Below are 24164 nucleotides of genomic sequence, written 5' to 3' on the forward strand. Positions count from 1 at the left end.
CATGAAACTATGCACAACTAGCCCAGGTGGCAGAGAGAGGTCTACGACCAGTATCGGCCCCTCGGAAACAATTCAGGGCCTGTCATTGACCCCGAGAAGTTGCCGAAGGAGGGATCGACACACCTGCCAGGCATTATATACCCATCAACTTCCCCCCGCTGTGATGTAGATGCAAGAAAAACAGAGTAAATAAACTCGTGCATTCTCATTATTTGGTCGATTTCATCACTTGCCAGTGTTCATAATTCCCGAAAACCGCCCCCTCCAGGTCTGAATCCGAGGATGAAATTGATACTGACGGGAGCCACCGGGTACGTTGGCACGGAAGTCATTCGGCTTGCTCTTCGCAATAAAGCCATTAGCTCCGTCGTGGCACTTGCTCGCCTGCCTGTTCAGGTTCCTGAGCACGTTGGTCCGGACGCGGACGAGTCCAAGCTGCAATCTGTTATCCTCGACGACTGGACAGCGCCGTATCCCGAGTCTGTGAAGGAGAAACTCAAAGGCGCCGATGCGTGCATATGGTTCGTAACCCCATACGATTAGGCATATATATACAGTACATGCATCATCATCGTCATCATCATCATCACTGCCACCAGTTCTCACAACCATGTTCTTGGTAGGTGTCTGGCAGTTACCCCGACCAAGTCCCAAAAGATGGACTTTGCAGATGTCACCAGGATCTGCTCCGACTTCACCATCAACGGTCTCCATAACATCGCCTCTGTCGCGAACAATCCCTTCCGTTTCATCTACACATCTGGCGTCACAGTGGAGCGCGATCAGACCAAGACCCTCTGGTTTCTGTCTGACTACCGCCTCATGCGCGTGGGTTCCAAACTCTCCTCCTATATCTTCCTCCTCCCTCCCCCCATCCTCCTTCTTCTCTGTGAACTCGACTGACGCGACAAGCAGGGTCGCATCGAGAACGCAATCCTGGATTTCGCCAAGCAACATGAACCCGCCGTACAAGCTACCGTCACTAAGCCCGCGGGCGTAGAAGGCCCTGGCCGCCCCAGGACCCTCGCCGCCACAAGCATTCTCAAGCAATTCGGGCACACCCCCTGGGTTCACCTGTCGGAGCTTGCCGCTGCCATGATCGACCAATGCCTGAATGGCATCACCAAGGATCCCTTATGGGCCGAGGATTTGGAGGAAATAGGGGCGCGAGTGCTACGAAAGGAGGATTATGCGGGATATGAGCCCGAGGCGCTTTGATACTATGTATGGGGTTTTCATCGCTACAGGATTGAAAGGTGGGGGGATATGGTTTGAACGGGATTTTCTATTTTCGGCCGGAAACAAAACATATGGCATGGCCTGGTTTTTTTTTTTTTTTTTTACATGGATGGATGTATGGAGATATAACGAGTAGTTCAATTGACAGCTGTACAAGCAGACCATGCATATTCCCACGGACTGAACGAGAAAGCTGGTGAAATATGTTTGTTTCACTTCAAATGGCCTCGCATACTCCCATGATCGACACGCCCTGCGCCCGAAAGAACTGCCGGCTGAACCTGTCCTGGAGATCCTGCATCAAACTAATACCAAGCGCAGCTCCCCTGCTATCAGCTTCAATGAGAACTAATTCATCCGCTGAGAACTCAAGTGGACATTCTGGGCTACCCTCGGCTCGCACGCGGGGAAAGCTCTTTCCAGCTCCTCTGCCGCTCCCGCAAAGTAGAGCAAGGTAAGTTGCTTCACCATCAACCAGGAGGCTTCATGCAAAGAGGAAGAGCCGGAACCTGGCTGTCTGCTGAAAATCCGAGCACCCCGGAATAGCTTCTTGTTTGCCAGGCGGATCAGATGCCTATGGAGAGAGAGACACATGGGACAAGTGGTTTTGACAAAGAGGGCCTCAGCCTTCTTTTGCGATGCGGGGATCGGGATCCAAAGGTTTCTGAACCTCCTCGAGCTTAGGACGTTCCAGGAGCCCTTCAACAAGTGGACCATCATGATCAATAACATACGGTTCAACAGTATGGATCATGCAAGGGCGCTAATTCCGTAGATTGCCAATCTATGAAATCCAAGGATCTCCGGTGTGGTCCGTCTGGGTTGACAAAAAATGTCCTCAGCATGGAGGTCGCTGTGCCATACTTATGAGAAGTCTGGATGGGCTTGGTCTTCGGGAGGCTGGCTGGTACTTGACGAATTTTGAGATAGCCTCGAGCGGCCTCGAGTTTCTTAGGCTTTTGAGGGACGATAAGTTCCAGGACCATATAGTGCAATTTGGAGGACTCTGGAAGCCGCGACGATTGCTCGCTCAATTCATGCAATTCCTCTCATGCTGCTGGCAATCTCATATTCCTGCGCAGTATTCCCCTGTAATAGAGATATTATCCCCATCCGCCAAACGCTTAAATAACTAAGATTTACACACGTATGTACAGTACAACGTCCTTTGTCAAATTTTGATCTCCTTTCTACCATCCATCATCTATGTTCTGTCTGCTAGTCGAGGGACCGATAGCAAAAAACAAATCACTGACGATCCGACCTCCATCCATCCTCGTTCATGTAGACGACGAGACTTTGAGCAGAGGGAAGGGGATCCTGTTTATAATATAATAGAGACCGCCAACCCGGGAGAATGAAAAGATGGCAAGTCCAATCTGCCTGATATTCGGCGGTTCTCTTTCACCACCTTTCACCACCTTATCACCACCTTTCAGCCTGGCACCTGGCTTCAACGTCAAGTTTCAAGTTTGCTCCATATTTCATCAAGCCCTACCCCCCCTGTGAGCTTTTTTTATAATACTAATAATATACTCTGCACCGACAGGATTATCTATCCTCAAGCTCCAAGAAAAAAAAGCACCTTTGGGCACCGGTGTTAGCCGAGAATGCTCCCTCATCTACACATCAGTCAGCAAACAACAGCATCAAATACTCATAACTATATAAAAAGCATTACCCACAAAGTCCATGATGGTAGCCGCCTCGGAAGCAATGGTGAAAAAAAAATTGGCTGTCCAGTTTTCTTTACGAAAAATGAAAAAATGGTCAAAAAATTCGAGCTTCTGAAACAGTTCTAACGGTGAAGTTATATAGGTAACTAGATAAATAATTACCCCAACTAAGGGGTTTGGTTAACCAGTGATTCATAACCGTGGCAGGAAATAAGGTGGAAAGAAATAAAAGAAAACCCTTCCATTCCCCATTCATCAATTTGTTTGACATCATGAAAGAGCGTGCGCAGCTCCAGTCACAATCAATAGCTAATATAATAAGAGAGGTTTAAAAAAAAAAAATAAAAAAATCACCAACAACACCCTTTCACAGAGCAGGCCCAATCTCTAACCCTAACCCTAATCCCAAAACCCCCCACTGCCTCCCTCAACTGACTGACTGACTGACAGACTGACTGACTGGGTGTGGCAGGCCACTCAAATCCGTCTATTGATACTACTACACTCAGCGGCTCGAAATGGATGGGTTGTGTTGGGTTGGGGATAAGCTACGGTTTTGGTTTTGGTTTTGGTTTTGCTAAACGATGCGGTTGGTTAAGTAGTTAGTTATCCTGCGCGTGGTTTGGACTTGCATATTTAATATAACTAGTTAGTTAACTACTGCTGATCAGTGAAGTTATTATATTAAACCTTGATTGATTGAGCTGTCCTTATGTCAAACATGGAGAAATAGTTTCGCAGAAGGATTTTTTTTAAAGAAAAAAATAAAAAAAAACATAAAAAGGGAGAGAGCGACATGGATAAGTTAGAATGCATAATAGGCAGGCAGATCGATATAAAGAAGACCAATTTAACCCATAAGTCAATAAGTCATTGCATTATTAAACACATGAAAAAAAAAAAAAAACATCAGTTACATATTAATCAAACAAAAGCAACACGAGCGGGGAGCCTTTTCTCAATCCTTTTCCTTTTGCTTTTCGAAACTGCCTCCCCCCCCCCCCCCCCCGAACACGCCCCTACCAAACTACATAGAACTATCCTATCTCCCTCTACTAGGACCACTCTAGGTCCTAATACCGCGGTGGATAACCCCCTTGACCGCCTTGCGGGGGATGACCGTAGCCGCCCTGCTGGGGTGGCTGCTGGCCATAACCTCCCTGCTGCGGTGGCGGCTGCCCATAGCCGCCATAACCGCCTTGCTGTGGGGGAGCTCCTCCGGCTCCAGGATATCCGCCGTACTGTGGCTGTTGTCCCTGTGGTGGCGGGGCGCCGTATTGGGTCTGTGGGGGTGGAGGACGGTGGCCGCCAGCGGAGGGCCGGCTAGATTTCTCATCCTTGGTGTCGTAGGAGGAGTCGATAGCGCCGAGGATCATTTTCGTGAGCTAGATTTTAAGGGGGGCGTTGGGGTTAGTTGGTTGGTAGCATGGTTACTTGGCTGGTTGGGAGAGATTTATACATATATATACATATATATATATGGGTATATGTATATGTTTGATTGATTTTGTCGAAAGGGGGAAGCGGGGAGGATAGGAAAATACTTACCCAGAGTTCTGGGGTTAGGTCAACTGGTGGGTTGGCACGGGACATTTCATCCTGCTCCACTTCAAAGTCTGTTTTGTTGACCCTTTTTGTTAGTATAGATGATGATGTATTTGGTTGGTCAGGATTGGGAATACGAAGATTAGTTGGCACGTACTGGATGTGCAGTCGATGAGGTCACCGATACCGGGCTCCTCGTCGAGTTTGCCTAAGAACTCACGCGCTTTCAAGTCATTCCCAACCTGCGCAAACTGGAACGAGATGGCTCCAGGCCCATACTGGGGGAGCGCTCTCAGTTCGGCGCTCGCAGACCTGATAGCATCAGATACCGCACCGTTTGGTTCTCCAGCAGGCTGTCCATCGGTGATGGTGATGACCAAGACAGGTTTTTTCAGCTGACCGCTTCTAGCAGGCCCGAGCACCAACGGCTCCAAGACCTTAGTCCTCAGGCTGGTGCCCATCGGAGTCAAGCCCGAGAACCTAATGGTGCTGATGAGGTGTTCGATCTGCTGTTCATTGCGAATGTTATTCCCCTGCTCATTTGAGTTCATGAAGCGAGAATCTGGATGCCGTCGTCGTCGAATAGTGTTGCGGCGTAGGTGACCCGGCTGAGGATCAATTTGAGGTCCTTGATGCGTTCGCCATTTTCTTCAAACTGCATGGAGCCGCTGTCATCGATGTACAGAATGACGTCGAATAGGGCCAGTTTGAGAATGTCCTGCCCCACCTCGCGGGGCACACGCCATGCCGCACAGAGCTGATCAATCTGCGTGGTAACTCGAGACGCAATTTGATCGAGGACAGGCGAATTGGGCGGATACATCCCATGGAGATTCTTTTCTTGAATAGTAGCCATAAGGGTTTGCTTATATGCGGCAATCATATGGGGCCCTGCCTGGGGAGGCGGAGCGCCATACTGTGGAGCTCCTTGGGGCGGTAGCCCCTGAGGTGGTCCTTGAGGTGGATAGCCTGGGGCCCCTTGAGGGGGGTATTGCCCTGGGCGTTGTCCCTATATATAAACGATAACATGTCAATATCGTCTTCTTCTTCTTGAAAGTCAATAAATCGATTAACGCATATTCACACACAGGACATAAGATAACTGGAAGCCATAATGAAAATGATGTATGAAGGTATGGGTAAACATGTAGAAATCAACGAACGTATGGGGCTTGGCTCTGCGGGTAGGGCTGCTGCTGTTGTTGGGGGTATTGCTGATTGTAGGAGGGTCCGTAAGGGGATTGTTGTTGTGGAGGTGCTCCATAAGGCTGTTGTGGCTGCGGCGGCGGCTGTTGCTGCTGTCCATACGGGTCTTGGGGTTGTTGGCCATAGACGGGTTGTTGATAGGGCTGTCGGTAGGGTGGTTGTTGTTGCTGTTGTTGATAGGGCTGCTGGTACGGCGAATGAGGTGGTACTTGGGATATATTGGGCTGGTTGGGTTGTTGATAGTTCTGGGGGTAGGGCGAGGGGGAGGAAGGATGAGGGGACCCTTGGTAACCTGGAACTGGAGAGGGGGTGGAAGTCATCTCTGGTCGTCCATATTGTTGTTGTTGTTGATGTTGATGTTGTTGAGGTGTTGGCGGCAGTGGTGGTGGTCGAGACGACGAGGGGTAAGGGGGTTGCGGCGAACTCGGATAGGGCTGTCCAGTGTACTGTTGTTGGCTAAACGGACGCATAGTTGCGGTGATGCAAGAACGGTAGGATCACAAAGCGGTTCGTTCCAGGACAGATCGCTTTGTTTGAGGGGAGGCCGATGGACAACAGCAAGATGGAAGAGGCAGAGGATGAAGAGAAACAGCAGGATGGAGGGGGGAAGTTTGGAAGATGAGTAACAAAACAGCAGGGAGCAGACAGAAGCACAAGATATTGGGCAGGATTTTATTCCTGATCAAACCGCCAAACTAGCGCGGGGGACTTGGGTTCCAGGCAGAGAACGGTGATTTGCTTACCGCTGGCGGTGGAACTGCTGCTTGCGGGCCAGGATACGCCTGGTACTGTTGGGTTTGGCCAGGCTGCAATATGGCAATCCCCATCGGGTCAATCAGAACCACTCTGTGCACAGATAAAGGGGAAAGAATACGAAAAAAAAAAATCGCCCATTTCATCGGTTAAATGCCCTGTGACGATCTGATATCCTTTCCATGTATGTATATACTACTGGTACTAGTATTGATGGCGAACTTACATATGCACCTGGTCTGGGCGCGCCTCCAACAGGCGGAGGACCACCTGGATAGCCGGAGGGAGGAGCACCGCCAGCCTGCTGGGCCGCAGCCATCTTTGAAGCGAGCTATACAGTCCATGATAATCGAAATGGTCAAGTCAGCCTGGAGTTGGGAAACATCGAAAACAGAAATTCAAAAACAGTGGTGGTTCCACGGGTTGCAAAAAAGCTACCGAGGGGTAATGGCGGGGTACGGTCCGGCAACATCTCGGGGGCGTCAAACTTACACCCATATTGAAGTCTGGAGGTCGGCAAGTCAGTGCAGAGACAAATTTCGCTGTTGGACTGATGGAGGGGAAGAGGAAGATAGGGGAAAGGTCCGGGTGTTGGGAGCAGAGGAGGGAGGCCGAGCAGGTTGAGAGATATATGGATAGACAGATAGAGAAGTAAACCGACACCTGACCTGACTGACTACTGACTACACCCTGACTACTACAGCGTACTACTACTACGACTACAAACCGCCGACAGTCCAAGCATGGATGACATCGTCCAAGCATCAGCCAATCGCCCGCCAAGGAGCCGCGACGCACACAAGCCACAGCCCGTAGCACCGCCCCATTGGCCAACCTCGAGGCAAGGCTGAATGGAAAGGCTGAAAGGAAGGAAAGCTGGGGGAAAGGCAGGCTGGACACAGGGAATCATCTCACAGGGACATGCCCGTGTCCGATCAATCACAGCTCCAGTGATTCTGATGCGGGGTCTTGATGCCGGATTCTATCCATATGAAGAAGTTTTTTTGGCGCTGATTTGAAATTTCTTCGTCCTTCTGTTTTGCGAAAATGTTGCACTTCGTTTCCCAGCTCTGCTAGCCTCACAGTGGAGGCAAAAGGCCAATCCAAGCATGAAACCGAGAAACACAAAAGATATATTTATTTTGATATGAAACGGTCTAGATATCTCTCCTCATCCCGCTAAGCTAAAAAAAAAAAGGGAAGAGAACGACATAGAAACAAACCAAGGACATAAACCATAAGCAAAACCCGCCATCACTTTTTTCCTTTGCCCTTTTTCTTCTTCTGATTCCCTCCACCCCCCTGGGCCTTTGGCTGGATGACAGGCGTGCTGCCAGCCGACTCCCCGCTCTTTTCAACAACGACACCGCCCTGCGTCCGCTCAGCGGCTCTCTGTTTCCCCTTCTTCCCCTTTGGACGGTAGCTTGAGCGATCCCGCAACGGTAGCCAGCGTTCTGGATCCGGCTTCTTGCTAGGGTCGTAGTCCTTGGGTAATCGTGATTTGCGGACTCGTTTCTTCGTAGTAGCTTGCTTGCTGTTGCTGTCATCGGCTGCCGCGCGTTTACGGTTGCTTGGGAGAGAAGAGTTTGTGGGTAATATCGATGATGACGCTGTTGTTGTCGCCGTTGTCGTTGTTGTTGCTGCTGCTGCTGTTGTGACGGAGGGTATGCCCGCCGCTTCCAGGGAGGTGACGTCGATGTCGGCAATAAGGTCTTGGACAGGTGAAAGTCTATCCACCATCGATTTGACTTTATCAGGCGATGTTGTCGCGTACGCTGCAATGTACCCTGCGGTTGAAAACTGATCATTTGGGTCGGCGTTATGGAGTTCCGTGAATAATTGGCCTGCCAGGGTGAGGTCTGTGGCTTCACCAGATGTGAGGAGCAGTGAGCCTGCGGCACGGAGGAGGGATGGAGATTTGTCAGGACGCGATCGCCAGTGTGATGCAGCTTTTGCGAGCTCTGCCTTCATGTGGGATTTGCGGCACTGTGTGCTATAAAGGGAAACCAGGATGCCGATGAGGCCCGGGTTGAATCGAATGTCGTTATCTGACTCTGACATTGATTGATCTAAACGCTTCAAGAATGTTTCCAGAACAGAGATTGCAGAGTTAAGGTTCCCAGCGGAAACATAGAATTGGGTGAGAGCGAGGACAAGACCAACATCATTCGGTCTTTTTGCGAGAAGCTGAAGTGCTTCTTTGAGACCAGCTTTATCTGATCCGTCTCGAGCGTGAGCGGCAATGTTGAAAATGGAGAGGGTGTTGATGTCGGGCGATATGGTGGGAGTGGGATGTTGGGACAGAGCCCTCTGAGTCGATTTTGCTAAACCATCAAATTTGCGGACCAGCAGATCTACCGCATATGAGTTTTCAGTCAAGGTTCGACTCTGGAATGAGAATAGTCGATCGCCATCTGTTGCGGATGGGATTTGATGGAAGTGCTTGTGTAGTAAATATGGATTTGATTCAAGTTTGGAGGTAAGAAGAATGTTATTTTGAGCGATTTTCTTGGTGGAAATCTCGGAAATTCTAACGTAAATGTCAATATTAACACGCAAGTCGGTGGTAGGAAGCTCAGCAAACATACTCCGCTAAGTTGATTTCTTCCGCCAGGCTTCTGGCTTCCTCTGTCTTCCTTTGTCTTAGCGCCACATATAATTGTTGAACGACAATTGGGAGAATTTCCGCAACCTTATCCTCAGGTGTAAGATCCTCGGATGATTTACAGAGCTCTGCGGTTTTGATTAGTTAGAGGATTGTTGGGAGAATGGAGAGGAGGAGAAAGGGAAAACTAACCCCTTGCTCGCTTCAGTAGTACCCCTCCTGTTTGTAATTCCCCCCTCCCTATGGCGCTGCATGCCAGATTATAAGTTGTTTCGAAAGACTCTAGGTCTTCTCGGCTTGGTTTTGTATTCTGGACTTGATTTGCCAGTCCAGCCCACTGGAGCTGTGCCTCCGCCGCTCGCGAGTTAATTCGCAGGTCATTTTGCTCCCCCGCAGGCACCGAATGCTCTGCAGATAGCTCTCTGTAAACCTCCGCAGTTCGATGGAAGTTTTCCGCACGATATGCCTGAGTGGGATATAAATCATGAGCCACTCTTGAAGGGTAATTAAGTAGTACGCTAAAAAAAGACTTTTTAAACGTACCACCTGGGCTTCGACATGTTTTCCTCCTCTCCCAGTCCCAGAAGCTGTGGCCAGCTTTATCGCATCTTCCAGTTTCCCAACCTTATATAAAGCGTAAGACCATTCCAGAGGGACCCTTTCCTTCAACGCATCCCCGCCTTCCTCAATCACTCGAATCGCATCTTCGAACCGGTCCAATTTTACCAGAGCGACGGTTTTCACGTGAAGGGCGTCAAGGTCGTTTCTCGACTTTTTCAGTACCGCATTGCAAGCTTTGATAACTTCTTCATGGTCGTCGATTGAGCTCCGTTGAAGCAATCCGTTGATGCGTTGAACCGAGGCGGCGGCCATGCAGAACAGTCCAAGCGCCCCGACCGGCACCTGAATATGAAAAGAATCAAAGGAAAGAAAGAGATAAGAAAGAAAGAGCAATAGGACGCAATCCTTAGAAAGACTCCGATAACAGTCTTTCTGCAGATAACTTCCGTTTGGGTCATCTGCGTTAAGTTTTTGCTCGTCTCTTGATTAACTCCCCGCAATGTTGAAATATCCTCAACTTCAAAATATATCACATGACCTTCTCCGGGGCCACATCGGGCAAGCTTCGAGAACAGTTTATGGATCAACCTTCTTTTGGCTTCCAATATCTACTCCGTACCGTGGTTTGTGGATACATGAAATTCGTCGGGAGAAGCTACGAATTCATAAACATGAAATGCATACAGCGGATAAATATGTACTTGCATGGGGCTTGCTTGTCATGGTTTATCGGCATTTGTCTTCCAATCATCCTCAATTCCACGGAATACTGTTCGAACGGTTGGGAAGCACAGACTGCCTCTGCAGATGAGCACACAATAACTGGGGAATCCCAGGTTTGAATCCGGGTCCTATGGGAATATGGTTGGGCTAGAGTGTGTTCAACACGTCTTCGATTGATTCCTTTATGGTTGTGTTTGGCGAAAACAACTATGGATGGTAAAATATATATAACAATCATTTTTCTCACCTAGTTGCAATCAATCTCCATGGAATTTAAATTATTTAGCATCCACAAATGCACACCCAACATACACACCATACTCTTCCGAGTCCGGCCCGCACGGTGGTGGATCTTACGTCCGCGATCCAACATTTGTCGCCACGTTTTGCAAGTCATACAATTTACTACCTTCTGGGAAATCGTCCTCGGCGAGATCGAAATATCCCCCAGCACAATCCTCTTTTGAGACAACTGCGATTGACCGGCCATTGACGGTTGTATCGGAGGCGATTCTCAAGATTGCCTTGCAGGCATCACTTTCAGAAGCGAATTTCACGCCCTTTGATTCAAAGAAGGCGATTATTTCTTCAGTGTATGCGGGAGTTATGATGTAACTTTAGGGTCCGTCAGAACAGTTCAAAATTATGACAGGATGGAGGGTGGTTGGCATAGGAAAGCCACATATCCATGTACAGCACATGAACAGCATACATGAACAGCATACATGAACAGCACGGTCTGTACATAAGTACATACCTTGGTGAAACCAAATTGACTCGAATCGAATCGACCCAAGCATTCCTACGAAGGGAACGCATCAGTGCTCTTACACCAAACTTTGACATCGAATATGTTGCGGAACCTGGTAAGTCAAGATAACCAGCAATACTACCAATCAAAATCAGACACCTATCACGGCCTGGCTCGAGTGATTGGCGTCGAAAGTAGTGGATGGCTAGTTTTGTTGTGTATATTGTTCCCGTAAGGTTGACATCGAAGATGGTAGTGTCTGGCCTCGTGGGAGGAAGTGAAGGGTCTGCAGGTTGCAAGTGTTAACCCCCGAAGTCACCTATGTGGGCTATTTTTTGCAGCAATACAACCATGAAACAATGCAGCGTCCAAATAGTCGGGTAAAAGATATGACAATTATCCTGACCTTCGCCGGCAAAAAGACCATCAGGACCAGGAATGCCGGCATTTGCTATGACAATGTCGCAGGATAGCCTCGGAGAATTGGCGACAGCAGCTTCGAACAGGCAAACTTGTTCCTCCCAGGAGCGCACATCGCATCGCACGAACCGTGCTTTTCTAAGATATTTATTTCACCTCACTATCCCATGTTTGACTGAGATCCTGGAGCATATAGGGCTCAATAACATACCCAGTTAGTTCCGCAGCGAGTTTGAAACCAGCCTCCTCGTTCACATCGCCAAAAGTAACATAGGCACTGCCCGCGGGTTTCCGTTCAGGTTAAAAAATATATATGCTTTCTTTCTTCCGTTCAAACCAGCTAGTTAGGAGATAGAACCCACCCAGCTTCAACGAAACGGTGTACGAACGCCTTGCCCAATCCAGACGCACCTGCGAATCTCATATTATTAGCAAGTCGCATATTCGTCAACAATGAAAAGAATTGATAGACAGAAACACATAACTGGGGGGTCCAGTCTAAATACCTCCTGTCACGATGACACTCTTCCCTCTGAGGTTTTCGAGGCATGGCAGAATGCTGCAGTCGAGGACACGGTTTTTATACTGTGCGGAAGTCATTTTGTCCAACAGAAAGGATTCCTGGAGTCTTTAGCCGTAATGTGTGATTGAATATTAAAAAATATCATCAGAAACCTGATGGTTGAACAGTAGTTGAAATAGGAATCCCTTGCCACTCGGACAATTGTTGACGCATATCATCAAACCGCAAAAGGCAAAAATCCTCCAACTTTAGCCAAGTTAGGCCAACTTCTTCCTTCAGTGTTTGGTGCATGCTTCAGTGAGGGGATATTTCTTGCCGCAGGAGCCAATTAAACTGCTCATTTTGTGCTGTGACTTCGCGAGTATTTAGTAGAAACCAGTCATTTCGTATTTGACAACCGAAATATGCAAACGACGCGTTCTGTCTTGAAGGCGTAACTGAATAATACGGATGAAAAGCCGTCCTCGCTCAGTCCTCCCTTTTCCTAACATGTAAATAAGGACAAGATTCTCAACATCACCGACCACCAATTCTCCAAAACTCAGTGAGGTATCAAAAATTATAAAATGGCAGAGCGACAAAGGCTGAAATAAAAAATAATAGATAAAAAGGATAACTATTATTTCTTCGAATGGCTATTTCAATGGACAGAGCGTTGGAGTCTCCAACAGTGCATGGGAAAACTGAGCCAGGGCTGTTAATCCTACCAGACATGCTGTCATGGACAAGAAAAGGTGAAGCCATATTTGCAAGAAATCATTGTTCTGTGTCCTGTAACAGATATGCCAGAACTACAGAGTACCTAGTTATATAGCTAGGGCACGGTTGACCAGGTGACCTCAGATTTTGAAAGTTTCTTGACAGCCTTTGTGCATCAATCACTTACTATTATTCTCGAATAAATATGATATAGAGACAAAAAGATATTATGTATCAAAATCTATAAATTATGATAACCCTTCACTCAAAGGATTTTAAAAGTGGAAAGTATAGAGATCTCAGGTAAAGGTTTGAATCTCAAGCCCGGCTCAGATGGCAGCTTGAAGACTAGCACACGAGAGCGGTCACTATGGAGGGGTGGATGGGACGTTGCCAACGCAAAATTCCAGTTTCTCACAAGAAATTCACATGCGGTTCCCTCTCTCGTTCCGAAAGCCAACTTCATCCCTTTGACGGGAGGACGTTGCTGGAAAAGGTATGTCTGGCGTATAGGAGATGCCCGTCTGAAATGTTGTCCTTGGCCTCCTAGGGACGACCATCAACCTAATTGAATACACCAGCGAGCCCTCAGAGGACCAACGCAAACCCTGAATCTCATCACCTACTCCGAATATCAAGGCATACCACCAGCCCTGTCGGAGGCCCACGGGCCTTTATGTGACGTTTTGCCCGTCAGCAGACCGACAACAAGCAAATAAATGATCAACTTCGTCCCGGGAATGCGCAACCACAACCAAATCCCAGCAAAACGTCTCCATTGTTCTCCGTGGAAGTATTGCACGTGGTATTATTTGGAACATGTGTGGAACCCTTGATCCGCTAAGGCTGTTTGGTCTGAACAGGGGCCCTTGTCGAGCTGGAGGATTTTAAATGGACACCCATGAACTGCATGGAAATGCTTGCAATTGACCGTAGCACTCCCGTCTGAAAACATTATGCTGTATTCATCAATAGTGCTTCGGCTAATTTGAACTGGGTTCAACATGGATTTGAATACCACCATTAACGGGGTATTGGACCCTGGCCGACCAGGATGTCAAAAGCCAGGAAGAATGGAAGAGTTTAGGGCTGCGTCTGATGGCTCGAAACATTTGTGTCGTCGTGGTTGTTTCATCAGCATGCTTTTCGTCTTCGCCCCAATGGAAAGGGTATGAGCAATGTTCCCTGCATTTGTTCCTGAACCATTGTTTAGTTACATCTCCACGGGTACTTTGAAACACGGAAGCCCCACCACTGATTCGTTTCAGCTTCCATGGGTTGAAAATTTCGCAGGCAAATCAGGCGACTGGGAGGCTAGATCAAAAGTGCAAACTGTCCTTCGAATTACAGTTGTGGAGGGGGTTGACACCGTTGTAGCCATGTTGCCAGGTTAAGCTTCCGAAGGCGCGGCACTCATAGGCTTCGCTAGAGCCAGCAAAGGATCCAGTTAGGCGGAATGTCGAAATATGCTCACTCTTTCTGATCATCATGGGGTTTGCCTGATTCGTACGTTTGCTTACCGCAGATCCGAAGAAGAGAAGTCGAAAACACGCCCACCAGGCCTGGATGACAGGGAATCAAAACAGCACGCTCAGTTTCAATGACAGCGAAAATGGTGAAGCGCTTGCCTGATCCCCCAAGCTTCACTTCGTACTTTTGAGTCGGAGGAAAATGGAGAAACTCCTTAAATCTCCACCTGTTCTCAGGCTTTGCTTCTCCTCACAGCTCGAAGAATTTTTGACGATGAGAGCCAAAAGTTCAACGATTTTGGTTCGGAAGCTCAGCCCTTTCCCAGAAGTACGAAAGAAAACCTTCGTCAATAAATTCTAAAAACGCAACGGTGCGGCAAGCACTGGAAAGGAAACAGCTTTTGATGGCTCCTCGCACCTAGGATGTTCCCGAAGTGCTACTTACCTAGCCTTTCACGGTAAGAATAAAACTGAATGAAAAAATGGCGTCAGATGGCTGGGGCTAGATTCGCAAAACAAACGTGACAGCTGCATGACAGCTATCGGTGGAGCATGCATGACCTTGGCCAAATAGGAAGAACCACCTGGCATGACGGCGGCGAAGAAAAATACAGTTTCCAACATTCTGTCAGTGTCAGTCGGAGCTCGCCATTTTTGGCCAAACATGTCCCACTCCGCTCGAATTTCCGAGACATTTTGGAGTTCCAGGAACGGTGGGAATGGAGGTACGAGGTGTGGTTCGCCACAGGATATCGGCCTCGACTTCATGAGATGTGCATTATGAAGAGGCCTGAGCACTGTCTCTGCAGAATGCAGGCGGATGCATACGCTCGAGTTCATCACAAAAAGCTCAGTTCTGTACATGTCATAATACGTATCAAACAATTATCCATCACGGAATAAAGCCAAAAGGATGCTGCTCATCGAAGTATGTCACGAGCCAAGTCGGGCTTCCAGAACAAGCCAATAGACGTGCTGTCACTGACGCAAGAGCAGGGAGCATTGTCCCTTGTGAAATCGTCGATAGCGTCTGCAGGTAGTGGATATACACAGTGCTCCTGTCGTGGCTTTTCACCAGCCGGGCATGCGCTAATGGCTAGGCCATAAAGCGAGGAGGCGGCTGGCTGACACCTAGACTTTGTGACGCTTGGGGCCATACTACGGAGTAGTTCCCCATTCAATTACCCAAACAACGATGTGCAATGACCATTTTGATTAACTCTCTTTACTGATCAAAGAAAATAAAGTCTGGAACTGAGAATGGACGAGAGAAAACACATTTATTCTTCAGCACCAATCAATCAAAATGTTCATTCACTTCGGTTCTCACTCATCACAATCCTCTGCCTAATCTGATTTTATACCTTCCTTTGAATATTCGCTGCTTCATAATGACTATAAATTCTAAATTGATTCAAACCTGACCTTCATATTTTCATCGACACATTCAGTCTTTCTTTTACGGTTTTAAATATGATATCAAGCATCAACGTCTCTCCAACACTCTGGTAATGGCAATATTTGTGGTTATAAAACAGCCACCAGGAGCACAGCGTAACCATAATAGAACAGCTGGCTTTTGAGAGCGCTCGCCTGCAACTGTGGCCTACCATTTGTAGGGCGAGTGGTTGCCCATGACAGTTCCAGCTGTCATCATCCGGTCACACAGAGGCTGCAGGCGGGCTCAAGCATATACCTACATAGTAGATTTCCTTTTCGTGGCCGAAGTGCCTGGATCCTCGGGGCTTAACTTGATGGCATTTGCAGGTTTGGGAGGCAGCTGTAAATGACAAGCAGCGCACACCATCTGTGACTGGGCCGTACAGCGTTTGACAGAATAGACACTAGTAGTGTCCATGAGCCCGTAACAAATATATCCGAGTGTTCCAATAGCCTCGAGCTTTTTAACAGCTGATTGAGATCTGTTCAAAATTGAAGATATAGAGAGGATATACTTATCTCTCTAAAAAGATTTGATCAAGTCGCTGATCTTTATATTAATATTAATTTTACGATATGCCTTTCATGATCTGGAAAAGGTATACGGAATTAATTGCCATAGTTCGATCCACACATTTTCGATCAAACTGCATTGCTTTTCCCTTGTCTATCCTTAGGCTTGAGTCTTGAAAAAGACCTTTCAGTAATTTTTAAAAACTGTGAAGATGACGCTCCCGAAGGTAAAACCATGCAGTATTATAGAAGTGCTGATAGCTATATTTTGAACATGATTGGATACTTCAAGAGACTGTCACAACTGACATAAATTCGTGTCCATCACAAAATAAAAACTGAGAACGTCCATCAGAGGATATAGACACAGTTAAAATGTAATCAATAGTGACAAAGTCTGGCCTGGCTCATAAAGTTGAAGAACTTCCTGAACAAGCACAGGGGGACACTTCAAGCCTTATTAACCTGGTTAGGTGCATTTTATGGGTTTCCGGAGGATGCTGTCGGGATGCAGAAGGCTTGCAGACACACAGGGGCGCCAGTTCAACAAATGCAGTACGGAGTAAATCATATTGAACTATATGCCGGGAATCCCTGTCGAATATGCCGCTGTCTCTTTTCAAGGCGAGATCCCTCGATTGAGCTGAAAATCTAGGCAAATGATCGAACATCGCAAACAACAAAAAAAAAAAAAAACTGATTATTAGTTACTCGTCTTATCCACCCTTTTGAGATTGGCAAATTACGCAAAAGTATCGGTATCCCGCTCTTATTTTTGAATTGAACTCTTGACGCATCTCCGTGGCAACAATCAGTTGGGCTGGAACCAAGCCAAACAAGGATATAATGGGCTGCATTCCTCGGTCTTAAAATTGTGGCCCTCCTGTGTATATCACTGTCTAAGGAGTCCCCTTGCATTCGACCTCAGAACGCAACTTATTAGGAGCGACAGCGATTGGGCCTCCATGTCAAACTTTCTCTGAATCAGTATTCTAGACGAAACCCAGTCCTGGTGGGAAGAAAAGGAAAAAGGAAAACCTATTCACAAATTTTGATTCAGCTTGAAGTCAAATCAAGACAAACCATAATGCCCCTTGGCTCCGATAGCATCAGAAAAACAGGGATTGATTGCCCCGTTCCGAGTTTCGAGACAATTACACATCAGAAATGCCTTGAAGAATCACCGTTTCTCTCAGTTCCAACTTATGCGAAGCCATTGGGGAAGCCAGTTTGACATTGATGGATCCAGAACTGTGTATTGACAATCATGCAAGTTTTGAAGCTTATTTCTTGAATATGGGAATTTTCAGGGACTTGGAAGCCACCACAAAGGACGAAAAAAAAAGAAAAGAAATCACGCAACCAACCCCCTTGTCTCAGATCATCATTTTTTTTTTCGCTTCCATGGCATTGTTCTTTAAGCTTTTGCCTGGCCATTCCTTGAAACACTGGAATCCCCAGGAAACAGCACCATTATATCGCAAGGGGGCCTGGCGGAAAGCATACGGAGCAACATAAGAAAGCCAAAAGCACCCAAGAAACTTACTACGGAAGGGATGGAAGGCAAAAACGAAGTCTCGCGATTTGTTCCTGACCCAAAAATAAGAATGCATTGCTCTAAAACAACTGCGCAGTGGATGAAAACAGAGCCTTGCAACTGGTGACATCGATGACACCCCTCATGTCGAAATCAATGATATATGTCTCTCTGCCTTGGATGCCATACACTAGGGCGGTGTCAGCCACTCTGGACAAGCTGCAGCGACGACGGCGCTTTGGACAGGTCATCAAGAAGCCTTGGTGTGTGTGTCCTAGCGGCAGTCACTAGTGGGGAAGAAACAAGATGTGGGGATCAGAGTGGATTCTCGGCCCACCCTGTGGGCCTGACATGCCTTGGTTCAAAACGAACGTACGATGAAGCACTGGTCCATCTGTGCCGCCAGCCGCCGAGCGGCGAGCAAGTGATCGAATGTGGAGAATGTCATGATGACCAAGAGCAGCAGACTTCGAGGGGCCGCTTCGAGGGGCCGCTTCGAGGGGCCGAAATGTTTCCAACTCGTACCGGCCCAGAGAATTCTTATGGTTTGAAATTCAGGTGAGCTGACGTACACATTTCAAAGAGGATACTTTGAATACCGGGAAGTATAATTATCCTGCCCAGGTACCGTCCAGGGCATGCCTTTGTTTGCTCTCCCAACTCTTTGTGATTTTTACGTCTTGGCTGAAGGGGTGGAAGATGTTCTGCGCATATCAACCTTGGCAAACGAACTGAGCTTCTACACCTTCGTAAAAAAGGGATACACATGCGGATACGAAACACATGTAAACTACTCCAAATATAAATAACTTACACCACCTTTTAGCGGTCAATAATAGTAATCTGGTCATGAGGTGGGCAACCGGAATTGGGCGATGGTCTTTTTTATCTTCCCAAGCCGCCTATTTTTGAGAGACAATCATAGTGGCGCCTCAAGTTTCTGGGCTCAGTGGGCTGTTTCTTAGCGTCCCCTGTGGTGGGTAAACTTTGTGTGAATGGAGCACCATTTCCAGCCAGCTAAACGGTGATCTCAAATTGGTGATTGGCGTTCGGGATTTCTCTTTGCTGCGAAAGACCGCCTGCTTGAAATGCAGCTGATGAATTTGTGCTGGGTTTGGACAGGAGCAGCAACTCGGTGGTCTTTGCAGGTTTCAAACCTCTCGCCCGAAAATCGAAGGGTTACAATAAAAACTATAGAAAAAGAAAAGAAAAAGAAAATCGCAGCGACCAAAAATGCTCCTGAGAGAATGAATGACCACTGCAGACCAAATGAGCAGCAACCGTATGGGAGCACCCATCTTCCCTGATATCCATCACAGGATGCCCCCGGGGAATCTGGAGCGGGCCACATGGTACACTTGCATAAACAAGCTGCCGAAGCCAGGCTCGTTTGTATCCTGTTTATTTCTGAAAGAGCAAAAACAGGAACCAAGCAATTTGTTTCATGCATCAGATGGGTAAATTAGAACGAAGAAACTGATATATTTCACGACGTATTTCGAGGGTCTTTGATAGTCAACGAATAGTGGCACGATAGTCATACAGAAATAAATAAAAATAAATAAAAATCGTGTATCCGAGGCAACTGGTGAGTTGCGGGCAGGTTGCCCATGCCTGTATTCAATAAACCACGCGATGAGGATAACAGAACAAATTGGTACCTAGAAAGAAGGGAAAGATTGAATATTGACAAGCTAAAATTCCCACACCCAGTATATAAAACGACTCTTATAACCTTTTAGAAAAGAGCTGCATGAAAAAGGAGGAAACGGAATCAGGTCCATGCCGACGCCTTTTTTTATTCGAAAAATCGAACGCCGGTAAATGTAATAATATTTCCTCCCAATTTTTATCAATGACAGAAGCGTGCAGCACCGCCGAGAGAAGTAACAAGAATTAACTTGGAAAAAGAAAACGAAGCTAAGTCAATCCTGGCTCGTAAGAAATATATGAGACACGTTTTGGTCAACGCTGAAGGAGAAAGGCCGAAAATGTAGGAGGCACCAAAGCCATCCATAAATTAAAAAACGTATACTTTTTGTTTCGTGGCGTAAATATCATTAATTATACGGTCACACACTGGAGGGTGAAGAAGTCGGCTCATTGTCGCTCAGCGGAGATTGCCGAAGTCCGCTTCGACCTGATTCGGACGCTCGAGCTTGATTTCGGAGTGCGGGCAATTGGCGACGTCTGGCGTTAATAAACCAGTTACTTATCTGCAGTAAATGTTAGTTTACAAATCGTACTCAGCTTCACTAAGAGTGAGAACAGAACTGGTACGCGAATATTACCTGGCTAATGGTTAAACCGGTTCTACTAATGAACATTTGCTTGTCCTCTTCACTAGGGTAAGGGTGATCAAGATGTTCATGGAACCAAGCTCGAAGTACGTCGGTTACCGACTTCGGTAGATTTCCTCTTCGCTTTTTATTCTTCGAGTCCATCGGTTCTGTTTGAGTCACGAAACTTCGATCATGAAAACCACCAGGGGAAATTGGGGAGTAATCAAGCTCGGGCCTAAACGATTGAGGGTAAGATCCATATCGTGGGCTTTCATATTGGTGATTGAGTTTCATGGGTTCAGAGGGTAAAAGGGAGTTTGCCGGGATGACATGTAATGGTTGGCATCCCGTAAAATGTGAATCTGGAGGCCTTGAGCTAAATGATGGGCTCTCTCGAGTAGGGGAGTACTGGTATTCTGAAAAGTTGTTGGGTTGAGCTCCTCTAGTGTAAAGACCTCTGTTTGCAGGAAAAGAATGAATGTCGTTTATGGGTGGCAGTGCTGCCGCAGAATTAACGCGAGAACTTGGAATCGTGGTTGACGGGCTGTTGGTATCAGAGGCATGTCGTTTGAGAGGTGCAACGCCTCCTTGGGGTTGATATTTGGGGAACCTCTCGGTCCGGCTAGGATATTCCTCATAACTGTCGAATTTAGTTACTGGATGCGAGCGTGAAAGATTGGCTCCTAGAATCGATCGGGGATGAACAGGAGATGAAACATGTGACGAGGACCCTTGTTGATGGGGTGTTGTTGGAGATAGATATGGCGTTGAGTCTATCTCTTCATGAAGATATTGTGGAAGAAGCTGGGGCAGACAAATATCAGTATTCGGAATGTAAATAATAGGAATGTGTCAGCTACCTACATCTCTGAATGGCGGGAGAGTTTGTGTTTGCCCGCCTGTCCTGAACTCGTTTGAATACGATACAACCATATTGTTCGACTCCTCTACTGTTTTTGCCTTGCGGGACATGCGGATGTCTAAACGGTCGATAACTCAGTTTATCCCCCAGCTTTTAAAGTCAACGGAAACTATGTTGGACAGGAATAGGTTACGTCAAGATGGCCTACAGTGCTGGCCAGTCGGGCGTTAGACAAGAAATAGGAGGCAGCCGCCATTCGGAGTTATGAATCATGCGGACAGCAATCGAATTGCAGTGTGCAGGATCAAAACAGGAAATGTTCTGGTAGGGTTGGTCTAGATCAAAAGCGAGAGAGTAAAAGCGACCAAGAAGAGAAGATTAGCTGCTACTTTGGCACCATCACGGGAGCTTTTGACACAGCATTGTTTTTTGGAAGGCGTGGAGTAAACCCGGTGGTCTTGGAGACCATGCCTCCATTTGGGGAGCCAGACCCAATACTATTGCTGAGATTTACGTGGGCAAAAAAAATGGGTGCGAGAATTGGCTCTCATTCGGCAGAAATAAGGGCGAGACTACTGTGCCTGTCAAATGGGAGATCAATCTGCAACATCTGACCACGCACACCTCGACGAAATGATCCGTGAGCCAAAAAGCAAAGACGACGATCATGCTAAGACTATTACAGCTTTCCAAGGCGAGAGGGGTAACAAGACGAATCGGGTACCGTAAGAGTAAGATTCTTAAGGTTGAGTTGACAGTCGATGGAGTCAGGGATTTGATGCTGGGTTGCAGAATGATGTGCAAGGTAGCGCATCCAATCGACACTGATGCTCCCAAAAAAAATTTGGATAAACCGCGCTAATCAATGAAGCCACGACGGGACGATTCGTGCCCTCAGTGGGTCAAATCGGATGGCACTTCCCTGGGAGAGTAATCTGAGGACCAGATTGAAAACTCAACGCCGTGTCCTCCCGCCGAGGACCGAGATAGCATGGAAAAGAAAACGTCCTCATATTTCTCGTGGCCCATGCTCAACCTCAAATGTAAATTAACATGGCAGCTGAAATGGCTCACTTGGTTTTGCAAATGAGGAGCGTGAATTTATCCCTGGTTTTTCAACATGTTTGGATTTCTTGTGCCTTGATTCCTCGGATCCAGGTTCTGAAATCTCGAAACGTCTAGTGAGGAGTTACGCAATAGCGTGAGCCCCAGTGCATGGAGATTGGGCGGAGCATGAGGGCGCTGAAGGCTGTCGCTGTATCCAGATTTGCTTATGTTATGACGAACCCACAAGGTTGAGATGTGCTATGCATGATAGGCCAGATATCCACCAGCGAATGATATTGCTCCGAGTTACACTCGAGGGCCGTCCCTGATCCAGGCCAGGTCGTACCAACGTTGGAAAAAATGACCCTTGAGGCCGCCGTTGTATGAATTTGCATCAAGTGAAAGGCTCGCATCTTAGTTCGACAAGTTAGCGGGGGAGGTTTGGAATGAACTTAGTCTGTATTAGTTTCGAACTCAAATGCCTGTCCAGGCTGCCCAAGTTTTCTGCAAAAAAAGGAATGGAAAAAGAAACCTCAGGGCATATCATTATTTCGAACCGGTTTTGCTCCAACTCGAAAAAGGTACAGGCGTACAAACCCATAGTTAAAAGAAGAGTCCAGTGCACCGAACCCCATCGATCCAGGCTGAGGTTGTTAACCGGAAGCACGCATAGATCTGCGTAAATGTATTATTATCCTATGCAGCATTCCGGTACGCTAAGCCAGTTTTTTGTATGTATCTTGTCTCACTGTGAAGTTCCTTTCTTTTCTTTTTTCTCCTCGCCCTCCAGACCCACCGACCGAATAAATCCCTCGAAGACCGTCGGACAGAGCAAACCTAGACATCTCCACCAATGATAATGCGTATGGAGTTATGGGGGCTTTACAAGCGCCTGGTTCTTTATCTGGTCATACAGACTGGGCTTCAGGGGCTGTGTTGCAATGACGTCCATGAGGGAATCAACGCGAGGGCAGAGAATGACCCGAAATCACATCTGTGATGTGGACATGTTAACCTGAACCTCCCGAGGTCGTTCGGGGTAATTCTGCTAGCTTGTCCAGTCCCCAGGTGGAAGGCGTTGATCAAAGATTCCATGGCGTTTCTGTCAACTTAGCCTTCGCTTGAATGATAGGTATTTGTCGAAATGCTGCACAAACCCCCGAGGGCCCCGATGCACAGCAAAGTTCCCTCAAAAGGCTGATAAATCGAAGACACACGCGCAGTCATGAAGGATTCCTTCAACATTACTGTCCTGCAGCAGAACTTGATAGCAGCAGACTGACAAAGGGGCGATCCTCTGTCTGTGGTTGTTCCTGCGAAACGATGAGCCAGACAATACAAATTAATACGATCTGGTCTGGCGCACGTTTTCCCCGGGTTGCATATCCATAACTCATTTTTCTCCGTTTCTCGATTTAGAACGGCGTTCCAAGCCAGCTCTTCTACTGAGCAGACAGACGGGATGACAGGATACTCAAACGACCAAGACCTACGCGTGACGACGTTGCAGCTACCGGCATTGGGATGCCCCAGGTGGCAGCTGTCTCGAATCCCAACCAGCCCTCTTGTCCAATGCTTCCGTACGTCAATTCTCCGGGCGAACAAAACTGGCCAGAAACAGCATCTGACAGACTGCGTCAAGGATGATGCCGGTGATTGCTCTGGATAGATGTGATGGACAAGGGAAAGGTGGATTTTTCTTTCTTTCTTTTTTTTTTTGGTTTGGCCTCCCTTGTGTCCCATTGACGTCCGAAACTTCCCAAAATGGGACGAGGGCAACCAACTCGTGTATCCCAAATCGCAATCGCACGTCCACAACCACAACACAACAGCCACCATACGCGGTGAAGATGTCCTCAACATCTACTCTGTATTTCCAGTTTTGCCGTGGCCATAGCCATAATCGGCCCTATGTACCCATAACCACTTATCCGTCGACCGATCCATACGCATTGAAGCCAAGCAGAAGAAGCAGCCGCCAAAAGAGTAAACATAGCAGCACGTCAAGATATACATATCCGGGTACACAACAACGCGAAGGTTGTAGACATGCGCTGCTGTACCGTATCCATAGAATTAATAATTATAACACAGCTACCGACTTCGCGTACAACTGCGCCAGCATTTCTTAATTTAGCTCAACTGCCAACAACGGCGATGCCTTCGCGCCAGGTGCTCTTCAACCACCATGGACTTCTTGGCCACAGGATTGATATCCTGTTCAGATATAGGATGAGCCTGGAAAGGGCCAATTACCACTTTGGTTCAAATGCCTCCCCACAACCCCTCCCCCCTTTCCCATTCCCCCCTTAT

The 24164-nt window shown here is 47.4% G+C and overlaps 9 protein-coding genes across 9 annotated transcripts; 1 reads left to right on the forward strand and 8 right to left on the reverse strand.

Annotated features, from left to right (window-relative positions):
- Positions 1–282: 282 nt before the first annotated feature.
- Positions 283–1218, forward strand: HCBG_07813 (uncharacterized protein; the record flags this gene model as incomplete). Its single annotated transcript, XM_045434862.1, has 3 exons — positions 283–521; positions 624–828; positions 916–1218. 3 exons carry the CDS (start codon positions 283–285, stop codon positions 1216–1218), a joined length of 747 nt encoding a protein of 248 aa, XP_045284168.1.
- Positions 1219–1587: 369 nt separating this feature from the next.
- On the reverse strand, positions 1588–1959 carry HCBG_07814 (uncharacterized protein; the record flags this gene model as incomplete). Its single annotated transcript, XM_045434863.1, has 1 exon — positions 1588–1959. The coding sequence occupies one exon, from the start codon at positions 1957–1959 to the stop codon at positions 1588–1590; it is 372 nt and encodes a 123-aa protein (XP_045284169.1).
- A 2029-nt stretch (positions 1960–3988) lies between these two features.
- HCBG_07815 (uncharacterized protein) lies at positions 3989–4921 on the reverse strand (the record flags this gene model as incomplete). The annotated part of the gene is made up of 3 exons (XM_045434864.1): positions 3989–4300; positions 4464–4531; positions 4618–4921. The coding sequence occupies 3 exons, from the start codon at positions 4919–4921 to the stop codon at positions 3989–3991; spliced, it is 684 nt and encodes a 227-aa protein (XP_045284170.1).
- Positions 4922–5007: 86 nt separating this feature from the next.
- Positions 5008–6738, reverse strand: HCBG_07816 (ankyrin repeat protein; the record flags this gene model as incomplete). Its single annotated transcript, XM_045434865.1, has 4 exons — positions 5008–5469; positions 5624–6100; positions 6410–6472; positions 6646–6738. The coding sequence occupies 4 exons, from the start codon at positions 6736–6738 to the stop codon at positions 5008–5010; spliced, it is 1095 nt and encodes a 364-aa protein (XP_045284171.1).
- A 935-nt stretch (positions 6739–7673) lies between these two features.
- HCBG_07817 (signal recognition particle subunit SRP72) lies at positions 7674–10039 on the reverse strand (the record flags this gene model as incomplete). Its single annotated transcript, XM_045434866.1, has 4 exons — positions 7674–8949; positions 9008–9152; positions 9217–9490; positions 9568–10039. The coding sequence occupies 4 exons, from the start codon at positions 9895–9897 to the stop codon at positions 7674–7676; spliced, it is 2025 nt and encodes a 674-aa protein (XP_045284172.1).
- A 622-nt stretch (positions 10040–10661) lies between these two features.
- Positions 10662–12029, reverse strand: HCBG_07818 (uncharacterized protein; the record flags this gene model as incomplete). Its single annotated transcript, XM_045434867.1, has 5 exons — positions 10662–10923; positions 11066–11345; positions 11466–11617; positions 11691–11756; positions 11842–12029. 5 exons carry the CDS (start codon positions 12027–12029, stop codon positions 10662–10664), a joined length of 948 nt encoding a protein of 315 aa, XP_045284173.1.
- A 1729-nt stretch (positions 12030–13758) lies between these two features.
- Positions 13759–14938, reverse strand: HCBG_07819 (uncharacterized protein; the record flags this gene model as incomplete). Its single annotated transcript, XM_045434868.1, has 4 exons — positions 13759–13886; positions 14050–14126; positions 14176–14263; positions 14692–14938. The coding sequence occupies 4 exons, from the start codon at positions 14936–14938 to the stop codon at positions 13759–13761; spliced, it is 540 nt and encodes a 179-aa protein (XP_045284174.1).
- Positions 14939–15866: 928 nt separating this feature from the next.
- HCBG_07820 (uncharacterized protein) lies at positions 15867–16263 on the reverse strand (the record flags this gene model as incomplete). Its single annotated transcript, XM_045434869.1, has 2 exons — positions 15867–16092; positions 16184–16263. 2 exons carry the CDS (start codon positions 16261–16263, stop codon positions 15867–15869), a joined length of 306 nt encoding a protein of 101 aa, XP_045284175.1.
- Positions 16264–19119: 2856 nt separating this feature from the next.
- On the reverse strand, positions 19120–21285 carry HCBG_07821 (uncharacterized protein; the record flags this gene model as incomplete). Its single annotated transcript, XM_045434870.1, has 3 exons — positions 19120–19876; positions 19952–20746; positions 20807–21285. The coding sequence occupies 3 exons, from the start codon at positions 20912–20914 to the stop codon at positions 19733–19735; spliced, it is 1047 nt and encodes a 348-aa protein (XP_045284176.1).
- Positions 21286–24164: the final 2879 nt, after the last annotated feature.

Source organism: Histoplasma capsulatum (genome assembly GCF_000150115.1).
Source record: "Histoplasma capsulatum G186AR genomic scaffold supercont2.14, whole genome shotgun sequence".
Classification (NCBI taxonomy): Eukaryota; Fungi; Ascomycota; class Eurotiomycetes; order Onygenales; family Ajellomycetaceae; genus Histoplasma; species Histoplasma capsulatum.